The 18,398-nt window shown below is 42.7% G+C and overlaps 2 protein-coding genes across 13 annotated transcripts; both read right to left on the reverse strand.

The window, feature by feature from the left end:
* Nucleotides 1-1,092: 1,092 nt before the first annotated feature.
* cabp1a (calcium binding protein 1a) lies at nucleotides 1,093-6,349 on the reverse strand. Of its 6 annotated transcripts, none has more exons than XM_029510849.1 (7): nucleotides 6,296-6,349; nucleotides 3,700-3,730; nucleotides 3,298-3,441; nucleotides 3,070-3,179; nucleotides 2,885-2,959; nucleotides 2,707-2,779; nucleotides 1,093-2,301 (listed from the first exon to the last, which is right to left on the reverse strand). In XM_029510849.1, exons 1-7 carry the CDS (start codon nucleotides 6,326-6,328, stop codon nucleotides 2,276-2,278), a joined length of 492 nt encoding a protein of 163 aa, XP_029366709.1. In that variant the 5' UTR covers nucleotides 6,329-6,349; the 3' UTR covers nucleotides 1,093-2,275. The 6 variants fall into 6 exon arrangements, with proteins under 6 accessions (XP_029366709.1, XP_029366710.1, XP_029366711.1 ...); XM_029510850.1 differs by having other exon boundaries at nucleotides 6,281-6,328; XM_029510851.1 differs by having other exon boundaries at nucleotides 3,700-3,725; nucleotides 6,279-6,328.
* A 5,026-nt stretch (nucleotides 6,350-11,375) lies between these two features.
* asphd2 (aspartate beta-hydroxylase domain containing 2) lies at nucleotides 11,376-16,809 on the reverse strand. Of its 7 annotated transcripts, none has more exons than XM_029511631.1 (5): nucleotides 16,510-16,809; nucleotides 15,894-16,010; nucleotides 14,169-15,373; nucleotides 13,649-13,762; nucleotides 11,376-13,437 (listed from the first exon to the last, which is right to left on the reverse strand). In XM_029511631.1, the coding sequence occupies exons 3-5, from the start codon at nucleotides 15,031-15,033 to the stop codon at nucleotides 13,307-13,309; spliced, it is 1,110 nt and encodes a 369-aa protein (XP_029367491.1). In that variant the 5' UTR covers nucleotides 15,034-15,373; nucleotides 15,894-16,010; nucleotides 16,510-16,809; the 3' UTR covers nucleotides 11,376-13,306. The 7 variants fall into 7 exon arrangements, with proteins under 7 accessions (XP_029367491.1, XP_029367490.1, XP_029367489.1 ...); XM_029511630.1 differs by having other exon boundaries at nucleotides 16,506-16,809; XM_029511629.1 differs by having other exon boundaries at nucleotides 16,242-16,809.
* Nucleotides 16,810-18,398: the final 1,589 nt, after the last annotated feature.

Below are 18,398 nucleotides of genomic sequence, written 5' to 3' on the forward strand. Positions count from 1 at the left end.
AGATATGAACGCACAGACTTATAGTTAGGTTGTTTGCTACAGATGATGCTGTATTTGTCACTATTTTTGCACGACATTAACCCGAGACTGCCATAATGTTTATAGCTTCCCCTTTTTTTTTTACAAGCATGTGTGCACACATTTGTTGATGTTAGCTTGGTGTTGCTGCTGCTTGCATCATTGTTTATTCAAAAGTGGCTCAGAAGCAGAATGATCGGTTTTTTGTTGGTGTTATTGTGGCTGCAACCATGTCTGTTTTTCTCGCTACAGGAAAGACTTATTCTTACACTACATGCACTGCAGTGATCTTAACTTGTTACTTTACAGTTCCCATTATTGGGGACAATCCAAATAATGTAAAAAGCAGCTGTGGTACCATGCTTTTCGATTATAGTCATAACTCTGAAAAATGCCAAACTGGCTATAACAGATTTGAATGAAAAGCTCAAATGGTCAACAATTTGGAGGCAGCTACAAACCTGAAAAAAATGTGTGCTGAAAAAATAGCTGCTGAGGTATGGTTAAAAGGCAAAAATAATTAGCATCCTTATACAATGGTGTTCAGCCTTAGCAGGGGAATGACAGTGAAATAAATTGCTGCACTTGTTTGTAAATTCTGTCACCAAGTAATGCAGAAGGACCTCTCACTATAACATCATTTATGCACACTGTTTTACTGCTTAATATGCCTTTTGCAACAACCAAATATGTTTGTTGTTAAAACAAATTTCCATCAAGTTAAATTAGTTAAAGGTCACACAATTACACAGTTTACAGTTATTTTCATTTGCTGACTTGCACAGTGATGGTTATATAATGCTTCTGCAGAGAACATGTATCCAGCATGCAGCCTTACCTTACATAAATAATAGATATTATGATGAGGTTTGTCCTCAGGACATTCAGTGTCAGCAGCCCCTTCTAATATGCTCATTATGACATTTTGACAGGAATTTCAGACACAGTTCAAAATCAAGAGGTAGTCGGAAACACAAGGTCCATAACAACTTTTGGTCAGTCTGTTTAAGTATGTGCATTATATTTTCAATCAGTGTCAATTTCTCCACAGTAAAAAGAGTTCAAATGTAAACACTTTTTATTTTTATACAGTTAACTTGGCAAAGTATTTTGTTTGCGTTGTTTGACAAAAATGCAAATGTGCATACTGGATTTAATAAATTTCTCTCTTTGGCATGCATAAAAATTGCTCTGACAACACATGTGGAATTTTACCACAACTACAGACATACTGACAGTGACAGTACAAGTACAACATAATAACATACATAATCGTGTACGCTGTAAATAAGGTTCACACATGTAATTCCTAGTGTATGTTCTCAGACAGGGTAATGTGGAATTTCAAAAAACAACAAGAGCAACAAAAACATTCATGTTCCCAAAGCTAGGTTATAGACTCCAGGAATTCATACTTTTGAGCAATGAAAAAAACAGTCTGGAAATGCTTCATTTTCACTGTACTGGATGCTGCAAGCCACAGATGGCTACCATCAGTGAGCACTGTGAGCTTTGGGATATAAGGTCTGAAAGGAAGCTTTGCATCCTTGTAAATAGTTTTTAAAATTTCCCCAGATCTCAGTAAACCGCTGAGAATAACACACAAGACATATTTCGAAGCTCTGTTCCTCATTAATATCACAGATCTGCTTCTTCATTTCACGTAGGTGTCAGACAGTGACATTTTCATCAGACTGGACTGGCACAGATGGTCACACTATGGTCACAATAAAAGTGTGATATTGCTTTATGGGTTCCTTGGTGGAGCACCAATGTCACACAAAGGACATTCTACTTATAGTTTTTATCATAACACATACTGTGTGAAAATGAATTGAAATGTCAAACAGCCCACTAATCTCTTGCACTGACATTAACTCCCTCTTCCTGACTTAGTTGTACATCAAAGGCGACATTTTGTGAGACTTACTTTAACCATTTAGAAGATGAGACAAGACGCCAACAGTATATCCACACAGGAAGTTATTTAGTGAGAATTAAAGTGCAAAAACATAAGACAATCATCAGCTAGGCTACAGCAAATTTTGCCTCACTTGAACTGGAGACTTGTCAGGAAGAACACTTATTGATTGAAAATGTGAGGTGACTCCTCGCTCCATAACATTCAATGAGTTTTATTTCCAGTGTCACTCAGATTTGGATGGCTCAGAAGATCATAGCAGGTCCTCTGCTGTACTTGAGCAAGTTAAGAGAAGGACACAGCTTCACATTCAGGGCCGATCATTTTATCATGATCTTATCGAGACATCATTCTAACAAACTCTGCGAAAAGAGAGGGGGAGGATGAGGAAATGCAACAGCTGCACTGAATTTGACAACATGCTATAAAGGAGCTATTTGTTTTTCTATTGTTACAGAGCCAACAGAGCAGTGGAATACAACCCTCTTGTTTGGCATCTATTTCTATCACATTTTTTTCTCCTGCTATAGTTAGCATGCTAAGCAGTTTCTCCTGGACTGCCTCATCATTTTCTACCACCAAGTCACTGTAGCATCCAGGCTTCCCTCAGGAAGAAATGCTTCCTGGGGCTTCATTATAGCCTTTAGTTTTGTAACAATGGCAAAAGCAAACGGCCAGCTGACCTAACCAGTTGCAAATGCAAATGTTGGCCTTGTTGCAATAGCAAATCTCTGCTTTGAGTAAATAATTTGCGAAAACATCGTTACCTTCAAAGTCCACAAGCCCATCACCATTCAAATCAACATCCCTCAGGATATCTTCCACTTCCTTTAGACCCACCTGAAAAGAAAAGAAAATTTGACAGAATTAAGTGATTAAGTGGAGCATAACACGCAAACAATGATGGTTTAAAAATACTCAGTCATATCACGATCCAAGTCTTACTTGTTGGCCTAATAGCTTTCTCATTGCATCTCGGAGCTCACACGTGCTAATGGCACCATCTCCGTTTGTGTCAAACTGATAACAAGAAAGCAGAGAAACAGCATTAAAAATCGTAACACTACAAGTAAAACTCAGCACAATCAGAGTTATGGAAACCAGTCATAAAAATGTGACGCCAGTCTTACCTCTCTGAACGCATCTTTCAGCTCTTTTATTCCAATCATGTCTGCAGTTTCGGCAAGGAGTTTTGGGCCCATCAATTCTACAAAATCCTCAAAATCAACATGACCTCCCACTTAAGAAAAAGAGATTTTGGCACAGAGTTTTAAACCACAACCCATTTTGTATACAGGGAATAATTATATACATGACATGTAAATACACAAAGGAATTAAAATCAGTTTATGTCTTACGGTTCATGTTTATCTGTTGGCTCAGTTCTATCAGCTCCATTTCCGTGGGCATGTATCCCATGGTTCTCATACAGTTCCCAAGGTCTTTACAGCTGATGAAACCATCCTTGTCCTTGTCAAACTCTTTAAACGCATCCCGCAACTCTGCGGGGTAAGGACAGGAAAATATTTTCGTAAAGGAAAAGTATGGCTGATTGGCATGATTATGTAAATGTCGCCAAGAAACAGAAAGTGTCTGCTTTTTCATTTTGTGTCACTCTAATCTTTGTACTGTGAAACCTCTATGGCAGACATGTATGGTTGAATCACATTAGAGTACAATACATTTACAGTACATGCACAGATTGTACAATACAACACTTCAGTAAACAAAGAGACAACAATAAAGAAAGAACAACTAACCATCCATCTCCTCTGGCCGCAGTTCTCTGTCCTAAGACATAACATTTCATTATTGGTCAGTAAAAATGAAATCACAACACATGAAAAAAAGTAGTCATTATACTCACATATCGTAACAAACACTCTTTTGTTTATGAAGTACATGCAAACGTACCGCTGACAATACTGTGATGCGAGTGATGCCCAAACCTAAATCAGCAACCTTCTCCATAACAATCCTCAGCTGTTTAGTCAACCTCAACTTAAGGACACTCAAAAGTAAAAGTTGTTCACAGTAGACTTAATCTCAAATCTTGATGACAAAAACTCCAAGTAGAAACAGGCTGATTCCTATCAAGCATTACTAAGAATTGTAACCCCCACGTTCACAGAAGAATGTAGCTGTTTCTGTTTTTTCAGAGCTTGTTCATAATGAACACAACCTTTAAAGGGCAGAGAGAGAGAGGCAGACATATCCCAGAACCCTCAGGGGTTAACAGCAGGAGCAGCGAAAAGTCTAAACACAACGGTGAGAGCTGACGTCAGGCCCCAAAGAACGGTCTGACCGGAACCAGTTGGATACAAAACACAGGAGGCACATGAGCGCAAAGGAGCATTACCAGCCAGTCCAACATGCTTACATGCAAAGCGCCATCAACACTTCTGCTGTTCATCATGTTTTAGGCCTGATCAGTTTACAGATTAGCATACAATACATTTATTCAATTTGTTGAGAGTTGGGTAGGAAGGCTAGCATCACTCTCTCATATCTGTCTGCTAAAAATGTAACCGATCAGTCAGCATCTGGTTAGTGCAGCTTAACATAAAGAATGAAATGGGGAGAAACACTGAACAAAATGCAAATATGCACATCAATTAAGGGTAAACAAACTAAAAAAAATATCGCTCATTTTTCCATTATTGTGGCAGATATTGCAATTGTGATGTATAATTTCAGTTAAAATTATCATTTTTAATTTTGTTTTCACTGAGAAAATTCTAAAATGAAGCTACAATGATACCATTCTGATTATTTCACGCACCAAACAAGAATCTTCCCTAATGGAGAATATGATTTGTACGTGAGGACAATGTCGTAAAACATGAAAAAAAAAAAAAAAGAAAACAAGTAGCATCTCCTACAATTAGGATATTGCATTTGGTCATATTTAGATTTTAATTATATTAAGCTTCCTTGTGCGGTCCTGCATCAAAGCGCTGATGTGTCTGCTCCAAGTCACAAACCTTAACCTGTGAAAGCCTGAGAGATTGGAAATACCTTATCTATGCATGTACATAAGCATTCATGTGCCATGGATTCAGCGTTGTAGTAGTCTAGCAGAGTTACAGTCGAAGCCATTTTCCAAATTGGTGTGATCCCCGCTGTCAGATGGCAGGATACCATTCAAAAGTAGCAAGACAGTAAGAAATTATAATAGAAAACAGGGTTTCCGAAACCCAGTGGTTATTAATGCAGCTTGTTTGGTGAACCCTGCTCATGTAAGCTGTACTGTCACGAAGAGAGACAGCAGTAGCTAGAAAGGAATCTTTGTCCAGACTTACGTACAGCAAGCCTGCACTTGGCCATGCCTTTACTCAGGAAGACACAGGTTTGTCCAAGTATGTTGCTCATGAGAACACAGTTTTGCGTCATGGAAACAATGGACTCCTGGTAAGGTCCGAGATAACCTGCCTGGCCCATCTCATCACAAGGCAGCACCCCCCTGAGTCTCCTCTCAGCATCCTGGAGCATCTTTCCAGAGGGGTGCAGAGACAGAGTTAGAGATCCTTCAAAGCAGAATGGAATAAAGGTACAATCTGAGAACTGAGACAGGATGTGTATGAAGAAAATGGAAAATGGACACTAGATGAAATGGAAATGTAGGAAAATATGAAGACAGAAGTTAAATGTATCAATAAAGTATCATGCTGCCAACTTTCCACTCATTGTTCATAACTGTTTACATCCACGTTGTACAGACTGGCACCTCACAGCTATACACTGTCACTTGAACAGTAAACATACTGAGATACACAGGGAAGGCAAGAGAAAGCATCAGCAAATGGGCTGCATCAGTTGGTACACAATGAAAAACATTATTCTGTGGCCACATTTGGACAAACGGTCATGCTGCAGTTTTGAAAAATAGCACCTGTTGCAGAACAAAGGGCTTAAAGCAGTCTGATAAAAAATTAAAGTTATACACTTGAGCCATTTACAAGCAGCGTAGCGGCTGTAACTTTCATTACAAACTTCCAACATTAAGCAGAGTGGAAATTAAAATTCCAAACCTCATAAAGTAAACCTAAACTGAGTGTAGTATAAACATAACACATGTTAGTTCTGACTGTGTGGGGGTCTCATCATACACATACAGATGAAAATGCTTTAGATCCTCTATATGAATTTTTTACTATAGTGACTGATCTGATCAACAAACTCATGAATTTTAACAGAGAAGGAAAATGAAGCAGTTCCAAAAAAATTATAAAAAAATCAAGCCACTCTACCATCAAGATGTATTTTCCATCTTCAGTTTAAAAGCACCACTATAATCCATCAAAAGAGTCAAGGCAGACAGGGTGTAACGGAACATCACACTGAAAGCTGTCTTACCGTTCTCAGAGGCCAGTCTAAACAGTTTCCCATACCAAAGGAGAAAAGACACACCAAAAAGGACCATGAGGACTTTTTCTCTGTTAAGTTTTCTGTTTGTATTTTGAAATGAGTGAAAACTCGGGTTTCAGCAAGACCCATGAAGCCTGGGGTGCTCACCTACAGCTGAGCAAAAAAACAGCAACAACAACACTGAGCTCCCAAGTACTGCTCTATCTGAAGGGAATGAAAGTAGCAAAGTAGCAGCACGTGTGTGAGAGAGAGAGAGTGGGTGGTGGTGGGGGGGGCAGTGAGCAGAAGAAATAAGTAAATGATAGAGTGAAATGGACCATGGAGGCAAAGCGAGGTATGCCTATTAAAGGAAAAGAGGACGAGAGGTGTCTATGAGGTACTTCACTACACTTGTCAAACTGACATGTATTCTGTGAGCAACACAGACAATGAGATCAACACAGCGTCCAAAAGTGAACATAAACAAAAATAAAGAGAAAGGTGATGAGGCGTGTTACCTCTCCTGGTAAGTGCCAAGACTGCCCCTGACCAGGAGCCTTTTACTTCAGGGTTCACACACATTGCAATGTGTTAGTGGTTTCTGTGCTATTAAAATCTGACTCAGTGACGTTAACAGGAACACAATGTGTTCAATGACCTATTTCCAGTTTTGCTGTTCTCCCCACCTGCACTCTCATTTTACCAGCGTGCAGCTTTGATATTGCACTTAATTTTGGGATGACATTTTTCTGTCGATGCCTTTGTACCTCTTGCCTGACACCCCCGCACATATACACACACACATCAGGCAGTCAAAGACAAGGTCACTACAGCAGCCACATGGCACTAATGATGAACAGAGACTGAGAGAGGCAGGAGTGCAGTTACCGTATGAATGTGTGTGTGTGTGTGTGTGTGTGTGTGTGTGTGAGAGAGTGTGTATTGTTTCTGAAAAAAAAAAAAATAATAGTTATACCCTCCAACCCAGGCCAGAGGTAGTCCTTGGTTATCTGTTCTGATGTACTGGCAATTCAAAACACTACTTGTAACAAGAGCAGTTAAGATTGAGTTCACCTTGAGCTGGATTGTTCAGACACAAACCCGAAGGGGGTGTGTGTATCCCTCAAACCACGTGCTACATTTCCACCCATCACAGATGTCTCATGAAAGACCTTTTTCAGGTCACACTAATGTTTTCATACATCTGCTCACAGACTGACTCATGGGTTATTTGTAGAAGGGGCTTTCATACTAAAAGTACAAGAAGATATTTCTCTGATGCCAGCTCTCCCATTTGGAGCCTAGCAGTTTCCCAATTCTGTACCATATGTAAAGCACCCCATAAATCATGAATAGATCAAGTTCAGAGCACCATACATGGAAGCAAATAAACTCTGACTTCTGTGGAAGAGACCAGGGAGATCCTCACAGTAAACAGGTTAACATCGAGAAGTCTTTGGGATGGACAAGCTGCTTTAGCTCTGTGAGTTAAAATCCAAGCATAATAAGCTGAACTCCCTTCTTTTTTAGAAAAATAGCTATTGCTCAAAATAGAGGCTGCACATCCACATGAATATGAAAGAGATTTCCTCCAAATATAACACAACAATCATTGCGTAGACTGCCTCACTGGCCCTCTCTCTTCCCCTGATATATGTATATCAAACCATTACATAAATTTGCTTCATTAACATTAGTTATCATTAACTACCATTATCAAATCATTGCCATGAACATTTTGTTCGTTATTTTTCCTGCTCTTGTTTTCTCTCTCTCCCTCCCTTCTCTTTCGCTTTCTCTCGCAACCCAAACAGTCAAGGCAGATGCCCCTCCACCCCGAGTCTAGTTCTGCCCAACGTTTTTCACTTCTTCAAGGAAGTTTTGCTTTGCTGCTTTCGCCAACTGCTTGTTGGGTGTAGACCTGCTGTATATTTAAAGTGCCTGGAGTAACTCTGTTATGAGCTGGTTCCATTTAGATACATTTCATTTGATTTGATGCAAAAAAATATGAATAAATATTTCTGTATGCACGAGTGACCACATTAGCACATTCGAGATTTCCTCCTCTCTGATACTAGAGCATTTATCTGCCCCAGCACATCCTCTTCAATAAAGGACCGCCTGACTGAGTAAGTCTGTAGGAGGTAGCACTGTATTCACCAATTACATAAGAAATGAATGTGTAGAAGGAGTTTTTTCCTCTACAGTGGCCCCAGTACCGACAGTGTTTGCAGACTGCATCACAGAGCACATTAGTGTATATTGATTGCAACCAGAGGCCACATTCAGCACCTTCTGCAGAAATCTAGAAACAAAGCACGGTTTTCACCAGATTAGCTCTTCAGAGAAGGCCAGTAAACTCAGTGCTTTTGACTTAGTTATTATAAGAGAAGCCTACAGTGCAGGAGACGCTATGCTACCCAATGAGACAGGTTAACAAAATGAAAAATCTTCTATTAGTCTGAACAGGTTTCTCTGTTTACTTTTGTTCTTGTTGTTGTTGTTGTGATGTTTGGTGTTTCACGGTCACAGCTTGTCAGGGCTCACCACATTCCCAACAGAGGTTCACGCACTCCAACTCTTCAAATGAATCCACTTGTGGAAGTGATGCAAATGGAAAAAAAAAAAAAAAGTGGAGCACACCTAATCCTCCATATTTCAGGGCCTTACCTGTCCGAAGAGTGAATTGAGGATGGTGCGTAAATTGATGTCTGTTGTGGAAGAAGCGGCGCTGGACCTCCGGGAGCGACGGGAGGACCGGCTGGACAGCGGGACCAGGGAGCATGAGGACAGGGACGGACTGCTGACCTGTCCGCCGCTGTTGGCTAAACTGCCCCCCTTGTGCCCCCCTTGTGCACAGAGAGGAGCCCTGCCGTCGTTGCTGTCTGACAGGGAGGGCAGCCGGGGGACCGGACGGCTATGAGTTTGACAGTGACGGCGATGCTGGGGCTCCGGGGCGCCTGGCGCCGGCGGACGGTCCTCCCGGTCGTGCTTCCTGCGGTGGTGGTGGTGCCGGTGTGCGGGTTTGGATGACCTGCAGTGCTCCCTCGTACCTCGGCCCGCATCGCCGTTCGCATTTGGCGGGTCGGGACCTTGGCTGTGATGAGGGGCATGTGACTTGCACTTGTCCCGGGCGGACGCGTTAATACTACTGTCCTGGCTGCCGATGAGGGAGGGGTGGCACAGGGGTCTCCGGGCACTGATGTCGCACTCGGCCGACCAGAAGGACTCCTCCGCTTTGCTGCTGCCCTGGAGTGCGGTTAGACGGTGGTGATGCTGATGATGATGCTGATGATGCTGATGCTGATGCTGATGCTGATTTCTCCGGCTCTCTGCGGTTCGTTCTGGGAGGTGTGTCGGTCTCCTCGCCGCCGAAGACGATTTCAGCAAGGAGGTCGCAGATTCAGATTTTGGAAAGGAGGAACTCATAGCTGCAGATCGGATCTGGTCTGTGTCATCATTCTCCCCATTGTCGGCCCATATTCTCCCGCCAGCGCTAAGTTCTGCTACATTTCCCCACCTGGCTGCTGTGCGGCGGCGCAGTCGGAGAGCGTCACCTCTCCATTGATGTGGATGCTTGTCTCTGGCATCGTGGCGATGACGTGGGTGTGGACGGTAGTAAGGTTGCCAGTGGTCGGCACACCTGCTGATGTCAAAAACAAAACCAAATCGACAAACATAGTCAAACAGCTTGCTGGGAAATGACAACTCACTCTCTTGAAAACCATGATGTCAAAATCCATTATGATGCTAATTCTGAGAGCGCAAGACGCTCTAAAAGCAAGTCAGAGTAAATCCTGAGTTAGTCGGATTCCTATTCTATCCGGCTGCAGTATGTTGTCACAGATAGTTATGTTGTATGAGAGCCTGAATAATCACACAGTGTTACCTAATTTTTTCTTCCTATAGTTTCATCCTCCTAAAACATTCAAAAACATTTAAAAATCCAGATGATGTCTAAAAATCGAGCCAACGCAAACTCCTGGACATCATTATTTTTCTGTCTCTGTTCTGCTCTCCTGCATTTCAAATGAATTGAAAAATGATATTACACAATTGTTCCCTCTGTCGGGGGCCACTGGGACCCCACCGGCTACACCTAGAGGTCCCTGAATCCCACTACAGCTATTCCCCACACAGCCCTGCCTTTTATTACATTTATACATGTGTCAGATTATTATTTCATTTCGATGAATTAGTGATGTGAATGAGGATAATCCTTGTGCAGACACATTTGTCTCTGTCTGAGCTTTAAACTCCTCTTCCCTCCATGCTACTAGTATTGTGCTTTCTCAAAGACACACAGTAGTTGGTGATCTAACAATAGCTGCTATAGTCTACTTAAATAATTCAAGAGTTGTGACGCTGCAACAAAAACTGTGCCCACAGAACAAACAGGCTGGAGGTCTTTCATCTCCAGAGTTATGTGCTATTATTGATGATGATTGGAATCAACCAACCATCCAAGACACAGGTCACCAGATGTGGACTCACAAATACAATTTTAGTTGAGGATTAGCGTTAGGAAAACCTACAGTTACAGATTAGGGTTAACCTGCACTTTTTTTCTAAATGATATCTGAGTGTCAGCAACACCATTTGTATTCAACACTGCTGGATTCGAGAGACAAAACAGCTCTGATTGGAAATAGCTGCTGTGATAAAGCAGGGCAGCGACAGCATCATTGTTTGCCCACGCCTCCCTGCGCTGCTGCTGTAAAACTACATCCGTCTGAAAAACGGCAACATCATTTATTTTGCCCCAGTACTTTGCATTCTTAAGTGCATCCCAGTTATATTTCTGCAGAGGGGCTTTTCAGCACGTGTCTTCACCTGTGTGACAGTGACACTTTGGACAACAGCTGGTTAAATAAGACACTCGGCCATTTATTAAATGTACAGAAATACTGTTCAAAATCCACACAAGAATGTGTTAAAGGACAAATCCTTGATTCAAATGTAAACAAAAATGGTTGCCCATCATACACTGTAAAGCAAATGCCTTGAGAATGTGTCTTCGTAGTCTGAAGTGGATAAACAGCAATCTGAATTTGAAACTAGATTATGGACTGCTCAATGTGAGTGTCAGTGCTTCCTCGTGTTGTAAACAACTCGTAAATGATGATCATACTTTTGTAAACAATTTCAATTGAGTAGATGTTTTTTTTTAATTGCAGAGAACTAGTAAAGCTGCAGAAGATTAATTTTGACCCCTTTTGTGTGTGCACATATATTCATGGAGTGGTGTTGAACAATTGAGGATTGTGGCTTTAACAATGGATTAATGTTTACCATATGGTGCTGTCAAATTACATGGTGATTAAAAAAAACATCACAGAATAACAGAGTTAATACTTCATAAACATTTTACAGAATCTACAAATTTAATCTATCAAAACGATTTTCATGGTTGGCTTTTTGGAGAATGAAGTGCAGTCACTTTAGCTGTAAATCAAGACAACACAATAGTTATAGCATTGAAGACAATCGTTTCAAAACATCTCAGACTGTTCATTTTGTTACCTCAACCGTATTTACAGAAATACAAACCTGATATCAAATACAACCAAATTACAAGAGTTTAGTAAATTTACCAAAAACGCTTCATCTCCAGTGTTACAGCACAGGCTGGCTCACACAATTTGACCTAAAAATGTGCTTCTCTAACCAAGTCTTGTGAAAGCAGGACTGATTTTTCAAGGGGAGCACAATACACTACCACACTGGCAGGAGTCATGACAGAGACATTAGCTGCGTCTGTAAACATTCACATCATGATGGACATTGGACCTCAATTATCAACCCACATATGGATCTATTTGCAATCCATTGCTACTTATTGATATAGAGTTGCCAGTTAGAAAAATGCCAAAAGTGGCACCTTTAACTCTGCAGGCTGAGAGTTTGATTGAATGAAACGCCTGATTGGATCCCTCTTGATATCTTTGTCCACAAGTAAGTTTCTGTCAGAACCTTTTCCAACAACCGATCCACTGACAGTGGCTCCTTGCTTTTAGCATTACTTCTTTGATTATTTTAAACAAATAAAAATGGGTGCTAAAGTCAATGACAACATGACAACCTTCTGCAGACAAGGTGAATGTCTGGAAGGTCAATAGGGAAATTGTTGGAGAATTGTTGCACAATTAAAAAAGAAGCAGTTCTAAAATTTGTCTTCTTCAACATTCATCTCTTGAAATGGGACCCAGAAACGTTTTGGAAAAGAGTTGTATTATCAAATTTCTTAGCCCTTGTGGAATTGTATGGAGGTGTTTAAGCAAGTGTGAAGGAGTGAGTAAAATGTGTAAAGTGTAAAGTCATATGCGGTTGTGTTCGTCTCTCCTGATGGCTGAAAAGAGTCTCGGGTGCATAAAGCCTTACTCAAGTGGCTCCACTTCATTTATAGCTAATAGAATAGGTTGCCCTGCGGACCCGTCTATACACAACAGCAAGCGTGTGATACATTATTGTTTGGCTCACCAAGAGTCATTAATCTCATCCGGAGCATACTTTGCTCTGTAGCAGCAAACTGTTGAGCTGTTTCAAGCAACAATAGAAATGAAACAGATTTTAGATTGGACCTGAAATTAGAAGGAAATTTGAATGTTGGAAAAATATATTTAATGGAATTTCGCTATTTAGTCAAATCATTTATTTATATACAAATTAACCAAACAATCAGTGATTTTGAGTAAAATTACAACCACAACTGGACCAAAATGTCATTGCCATGAACAAAATGGCTGCATCACCAACCCTGTGCCTGCTACGTTTCAAAAGTATCTTTGTCTTTTACATCTTTTGCTATGCAGGCAGAAACATGAATATGACTGATAAAAGAGGCCCAATGTTTAGTCATCTGCTAAGGAGAATTATGAGAGATACTCTACGAGCCGGAGAATATGTACACAGTGAATGTGAGAGCTGGTCTAGAGGCAGAAAAAGAGTAGCTCCCCCATCCCACAGACACTTTCCTAAAGGCCATCTGTCTCTCGCTTGGACATGGTTTCTCGCTCACACCTATTTCCCTTCCTTGTCCTCTAAACGGCCTGGAGTGAAAATGTAGTCCAAGGCTTGTCTCTCTGCGGCAGCCACATTGGGGTGCCAGAGGTCCACCATGAAGACCACCCTGGGGCCGTCCTCTGCACCGCCTACACAAACACACAGAAAAAGATAGCAGCAGAAAAATCAAGAACTCCATTTGCTACAATTGAACTGAAATCCATATCAGGTTCATATGAAAGAGGCTCTCCAATTAACTTATTACAATATTGGATAATACAATTTTTAGGTCAATCCTCCTTTGAGGAATTAGTAAAAAGGGACAGAGAGCCACAAAATATTCCATTAATACCATCTTACCCTCATGAAAGGCCCTGTGGAGGAAGGAGTCGTCAAAAAGCAGACAGCTGCCCTCGGACCAGCACTGTGGCTCTCCGCCAACCACAAGCTCACAGGAAGGGGGCACCCTGAGACCTGCCAGAGGAAAAAATAACACGAGCCCAACCAATGGGACTAAATACAAGGCATTTAGAAACATTTTGTATTGCTAACCAACCTACCAGATGACACAGCCCACACAAAATGTTCTCTTCTTAAAGCCTCCTGTATCATTATAGTATGCTGGTTTACAGCATCCTGCCTACACAACAATGGACATTACTACTTATAGCCTTTTCGCAAAGAACAGATAGAAATAGAATCAAAGGTGCAGAGAAAGCGATAAGAGTTTTTAGCTTTTGCCACATTATTTTAGCCACCAGGCTAAACATCAAAGCAGCACATTGACTGGGCTGCGCCTCTCTCTGCTTAAATGTGTTGATTAGTGAATGCATTAACTGTTAGGTCGAACCTCACGTGCGCCCATGGTTCACTCTCTTACCCAGGTGGCAGCGAAGCCTGACATTTGTTGGACCATAATGCTCAGTGATGAGAGCTCCGGGTGTCAGCACGGAGAAGCAGGCATTGCCAAACATGTTGTTGGCAATGAAGGTGCGCAGCTGTCCAAGAACCCTCCACGCCCGCGGGCATCTCCTGACATTGAGAACCAAAGGGGTGCCTTGGTTGACCAGGTAGTAGGTCCACCACTGTCCACGGGGGGTGTTGTTGGCTTTCCACCCTGGCGGGAGGGAGGACCCACTGCGGACCGGAGGTTGGTGGTAGATGCTCTCAAACTCCGCCAAGAGGGCAGGGAAGCTCTGCTCCAGCAGCTCAACGTCGTGTCTCTGAACCTCCCTGGAGAAGAAAGGGGCTGACGGGAGATCCGGGAGGAAGAAGACCTCCGGCCGCTGGATGGTTGGTCGGCTGTTCAGGTATCTGCCTTGATCACGCACTCCTTTGTGCACCCTGCCCATACCTGACCAGGTGTAGCGTTTGGCGTAATCCTGCAGACTGTGGTACAGCCTTTGGTTCAGACTTTCCCCGGCACTGGTACAGCGGAAACACTCTGACGACTGGCAGAAAGCAAAGCCGTTCTGCTCTTCCAGCATCGATCCATGTTTCCCTTTACCCCTGCCACGACAGTCTGAACTCATGAAGCCCCCCACCACCCCTCCGATTCGGACGGGCCCTGCCAGGTACCTCCCACGCAGGGGGCTGGAACCATGCTCGCGGCCCACCCTGTAGCAGTACCACATAAACAGCAGCAGCACACACATAGCTATGACAAAAGCGCAGAGCTCACAGTCCCGTATAGACTGCATCCCTCCAGCCACCATCTCCCTTATGTTCTCTAGTGACCACTCCATCCTGGATTGGCTCTGGATTGTTGAATCTGACTGGGTGGGGGGGAAAGTGCTAATGAAAGATGAGCTAACACACCGTTTGTGGATGGTGATTGAAAGGTGCCTCAAACCACAGACGGGGTGCTAGTGAGTCGAGTGTGAAGCAGTTTGTTCCACTGCCCCTAATGTAAACAGTCTGCTGATCTGATCTGACACTCTCGCTCCTCAGTCCTAACATCCCAGCTCTCTGCAGCGAGGGCAGGTTTCTCCTTGCATGATGTCTGGCTGTGCGCTATTTGTACTGCTCCCTCTGTCACTCTCAGACAAATGCAGACAGACACCGAACCTCAGGGTTATCCGTTCTCTGCAAAACAAAGACACAAGGAGAGAAAGAAGGATGAGAGGAGAAGGGTATGTTGTGACAGACGTTAGGAGAATGCTGATGGACCTTCATGCTCCAAACTGTTCAGTGTGAGTGTGTTTGCTCTCAGAGGGAGTTCTTCTGATGCAGGAATTCTCACTATTTGCTTTGTGTCTCAGAGTTTCACAGTGAAAGCTCATCCTGTATGCGCCATATGCAAAAACACACCTGCTGAAACGCACCCACACACTGTGGACTTCATAAATGACCGTGCGCACTCACACACACACACACAAACACACACTTTGACAATATGGATTTCAGCTTTACACACACATTCCTGTACTGCGCTGTGTAAAATCATGAGTCATGGGCACATCGCTGCATTTAACAGAAGTCTCTCCCTTTTGGATTTTTTTTTTTTTTTTGGGGGGGGGGGGGGCATCGTCACGCACGCACGCACACACACACACACAGAGGCTTAACAGTGAATTATGTAAACGTAAACAGTGTTGATACCCACCCACGTTTATAATTGGCATTCATAGGTTGTTCAGCAAGAGCTGCATAAATGGATCCTCAGGGGAGGGAGGGGAGGGGAGGGAGGGGGCGAGCTGTAGACTGTGTAATCGTATTCTGCCTGAGTAAAAAAAAGAAAAAAAGAAAAAAGAAAAGATGATTACATGAGTATGATTATATAATGATAATGGAGCAGCAGCCAAAACGCAAGGAGTGCAATGCGTCAACTGTGATCACAACTCCACGATGCGCTCTCACCAAAAATGGTCGGGTAACACAGCTCCAACTGATCCTCCCCTACATCCTGTCTGACAGCATCAAGACGCCCCCACACCCCCCCACCAACACTCACACTCCCGCTGCTCCTGGGACCAACTGACCGTCCAACCCCACCATGGAGCCATCTGAAGCACACACAGCATGCACTATTCCTCCACCACTCCACCACCGCTCTCCGTGTAATCTGGCCACTACAGAGCCGCTTCCGCCGCCAAGGCCAAGCTGCCGCACAAACTGATGCTGAACGTGTCGACAAACGAGCAGATCGCTCTGACCGAGCTCCTGCCTCCTTTGTCTGGAGCCAGCTGGCCGTTTGGTACGCTTGTTCGGTCCATACCTACTCAACATTCATGCCTGTGGCCAGCGGAGAGGAGGAGGAGGAGGCGCACAGGTGTTTCTCCGGGCGAAGCTGCGCACCACTGCAATGCACACGGCGGACGGATGTCACTTGCCAACATTATAAGAAAATGCACAAAAGAAGTCCTAAGTGGAACCGACACCCCATCGTGTGACTGGGTGGGGGGAAAAAATCATAAAAATAAGAACAAGAAACTGCAGCGCCGTGGGTGCGACTGGCTGCCGCCTGTCTGGGTGGACAGGCTTCAGATTATATTGTTGTAAATACTCCAGCTCCACCAGGGAAGACACCTAGCGTCAAGCTACCATGAGGATGAGCACGGTGGCGTTTCCTGGAACGCATTTCAAAATAAACGTCTTGGCAAAGACGACGTTGAAATCAATCCGAGAAAAAAGCAGGACTCCTCCCACCTAATTTAATGGGCTGTGGTCCCAGGGCTTCCAGGAAAAAGTCAGGAATGTGAAGACAACAGACCGGTCAAGTCCAACTAGAAGAAAATATAATTTCGTTTCTACCTCAAATTCAACTTGGATCTTCTGAGTTTTATTCCAGTTGAAACATTTCGATCCCTCTGCTCCAGCGTTATTATGCACCTTTTTTAGGAAATGCTGATGGTGTCATCAGAAAAAGACAGACATTTTCATGTTTTATTCTAATCGACAATTTTTTTTTTTACTCGTTTCTATAAACTTTCACATCTATCAAGAAAATATTGGTAACTAACAAGTAGCTAAAAGAAACCGTTCACTGTCCCCTACAGAGGTTGACCACTGTAGTTTATTTATAGAGCAACATAAACTGAAACGATAAACTCTTCTCATTACTCTGAACAGCTGAACAAGCTGACAATCATCAACTTTTGTCACAAACAAGAGCTTGTGCAAGAATACAACAGCACGAGGCAAAGATCCTGGTTTGCCTAAAATACACCATCCCTGAAGTGGTGTACTACTCTGCTGTTTTCACACTGCTTCAGCTGTGAGGTCGGTGAAGTGTGCCTTCACTTTCTAAGCAACTGTGTCACTGGCACAATGACACAGTTTTCTTCTGGACCGTGCCAACTGGAGGTTTTACATCACTGAAGAGTCCCCTCCAACTGGCAGGAGCGGTGGAGGTGAATCCACTTCTCATGACAAGTAAAACAAGGTCCAGGTTTAGGGTTATTATTATGAGAGTTGTTCTTGTGCTGTTGTTGTTTCTTTTTCATTATACGAAATATTGGCCAAAATCATTTCGTTGTAATTAATCCAGTGAAAATTTTAAAACAATAGATTTCCCTGTATTTGCACCTAGATACCGCTGAATTTTGATTAGTTGAACAAGAAAATAACCTGCAACTGTTTTCATTTTATTTTGATATTTTACAAGCAAAACATTCGGTAACGTTTTTATATGACATTAACAACCCAAGTGGATATTATTTTTATTTATAGTTAATAAAAAGAACCTGATGAGTTGACAGTGAAAGTAACTGATAGCTGCAGTGCGAATAAAAGCCAATAAACGTCTTGAAACTTACTGTGCATTTCTCCTTTACTTTGAAGGTCCAATTTCTCTATATACGACAGTGCTTTGGTTATCATCAGTCGACTTGACACAGCTGAACAACTCCCTCTTCCGTATGTCTCACGGTTCGCCCATCGACCACAGCTTGGCAGGACCGCAGACAGCATTTCCCAAGATGCATTGCAACTTCCTTCGCCCGCAGCATCTTGATGATGACTATGGCCATTGCCTTCTTCACAGTGGAAAAACAACAAAATTACATTTCCAAATGCTGTTCTCTCCCTTTGGAGACTAACACACTGAGGTCTGAGGTTGGATGAAGTTTGAAAACATGCAGAGCAGCCTAAGATTAGAACCTCTGCCATG

This window comes from Echeneis naucrates, chromosome 9 (genome assembly GCF_900963305.1).
Source record: "Echeneis naucrates chromosome 9, fEcheNa1.1, whole genome shotgun sequence".
Taxonomy (NCBI): domain Eukaryota; kingdom Metazoa; phylum Chordata; class Actinopteri; order Carangiformes; family Echeneidae; genus Echeneis; species Echeneis naucrates.

Coding starts and splice junctions, on each gene's coding strand:
- cabp1a (XM_029510846.1), bottom strand. CDS start 5,431: ATGCTCCAGGATGCTGAGAGGAGACTCAGGGGGGTGCTGCCTTGTGAT. Junction 3,442..3,699: donor GCGGCCAGAGGAGATGGATG/GTTAGTTGTTCT, acceptor CTTACCCCGCAG/AGTTGCGGGATGCGTTTAAA. Junction 3,180..3,297: donor CCAACAGATAAACATGAACC/GTAAGACATAAA, acceptor CTTTTTCTTAAG/TGGGAGGTCATGTTGATTTT.
- asphd2 (XM_029511633.1), bottom strand. CDS start 15,033: ATGGAGTGGTCACTAGAGAACATAAGGGAGATGGTGGCTGGAGGGATG. Junction 13,763..14,168: donor CAGGCTTCGCTGCCACCTGG/GTAAGAGAGTGA, acceptor TTCCTCTGGCAG/GTCTCAGGGTGCCCCCTTCC. Junction 13,438..13,648: donor CCACAGGGCCTTTCATGAGG/GTAAGATGGTAT, acceptor GTGTTTGTGTAG/GCGGTGCAGAGGACGGCCCC.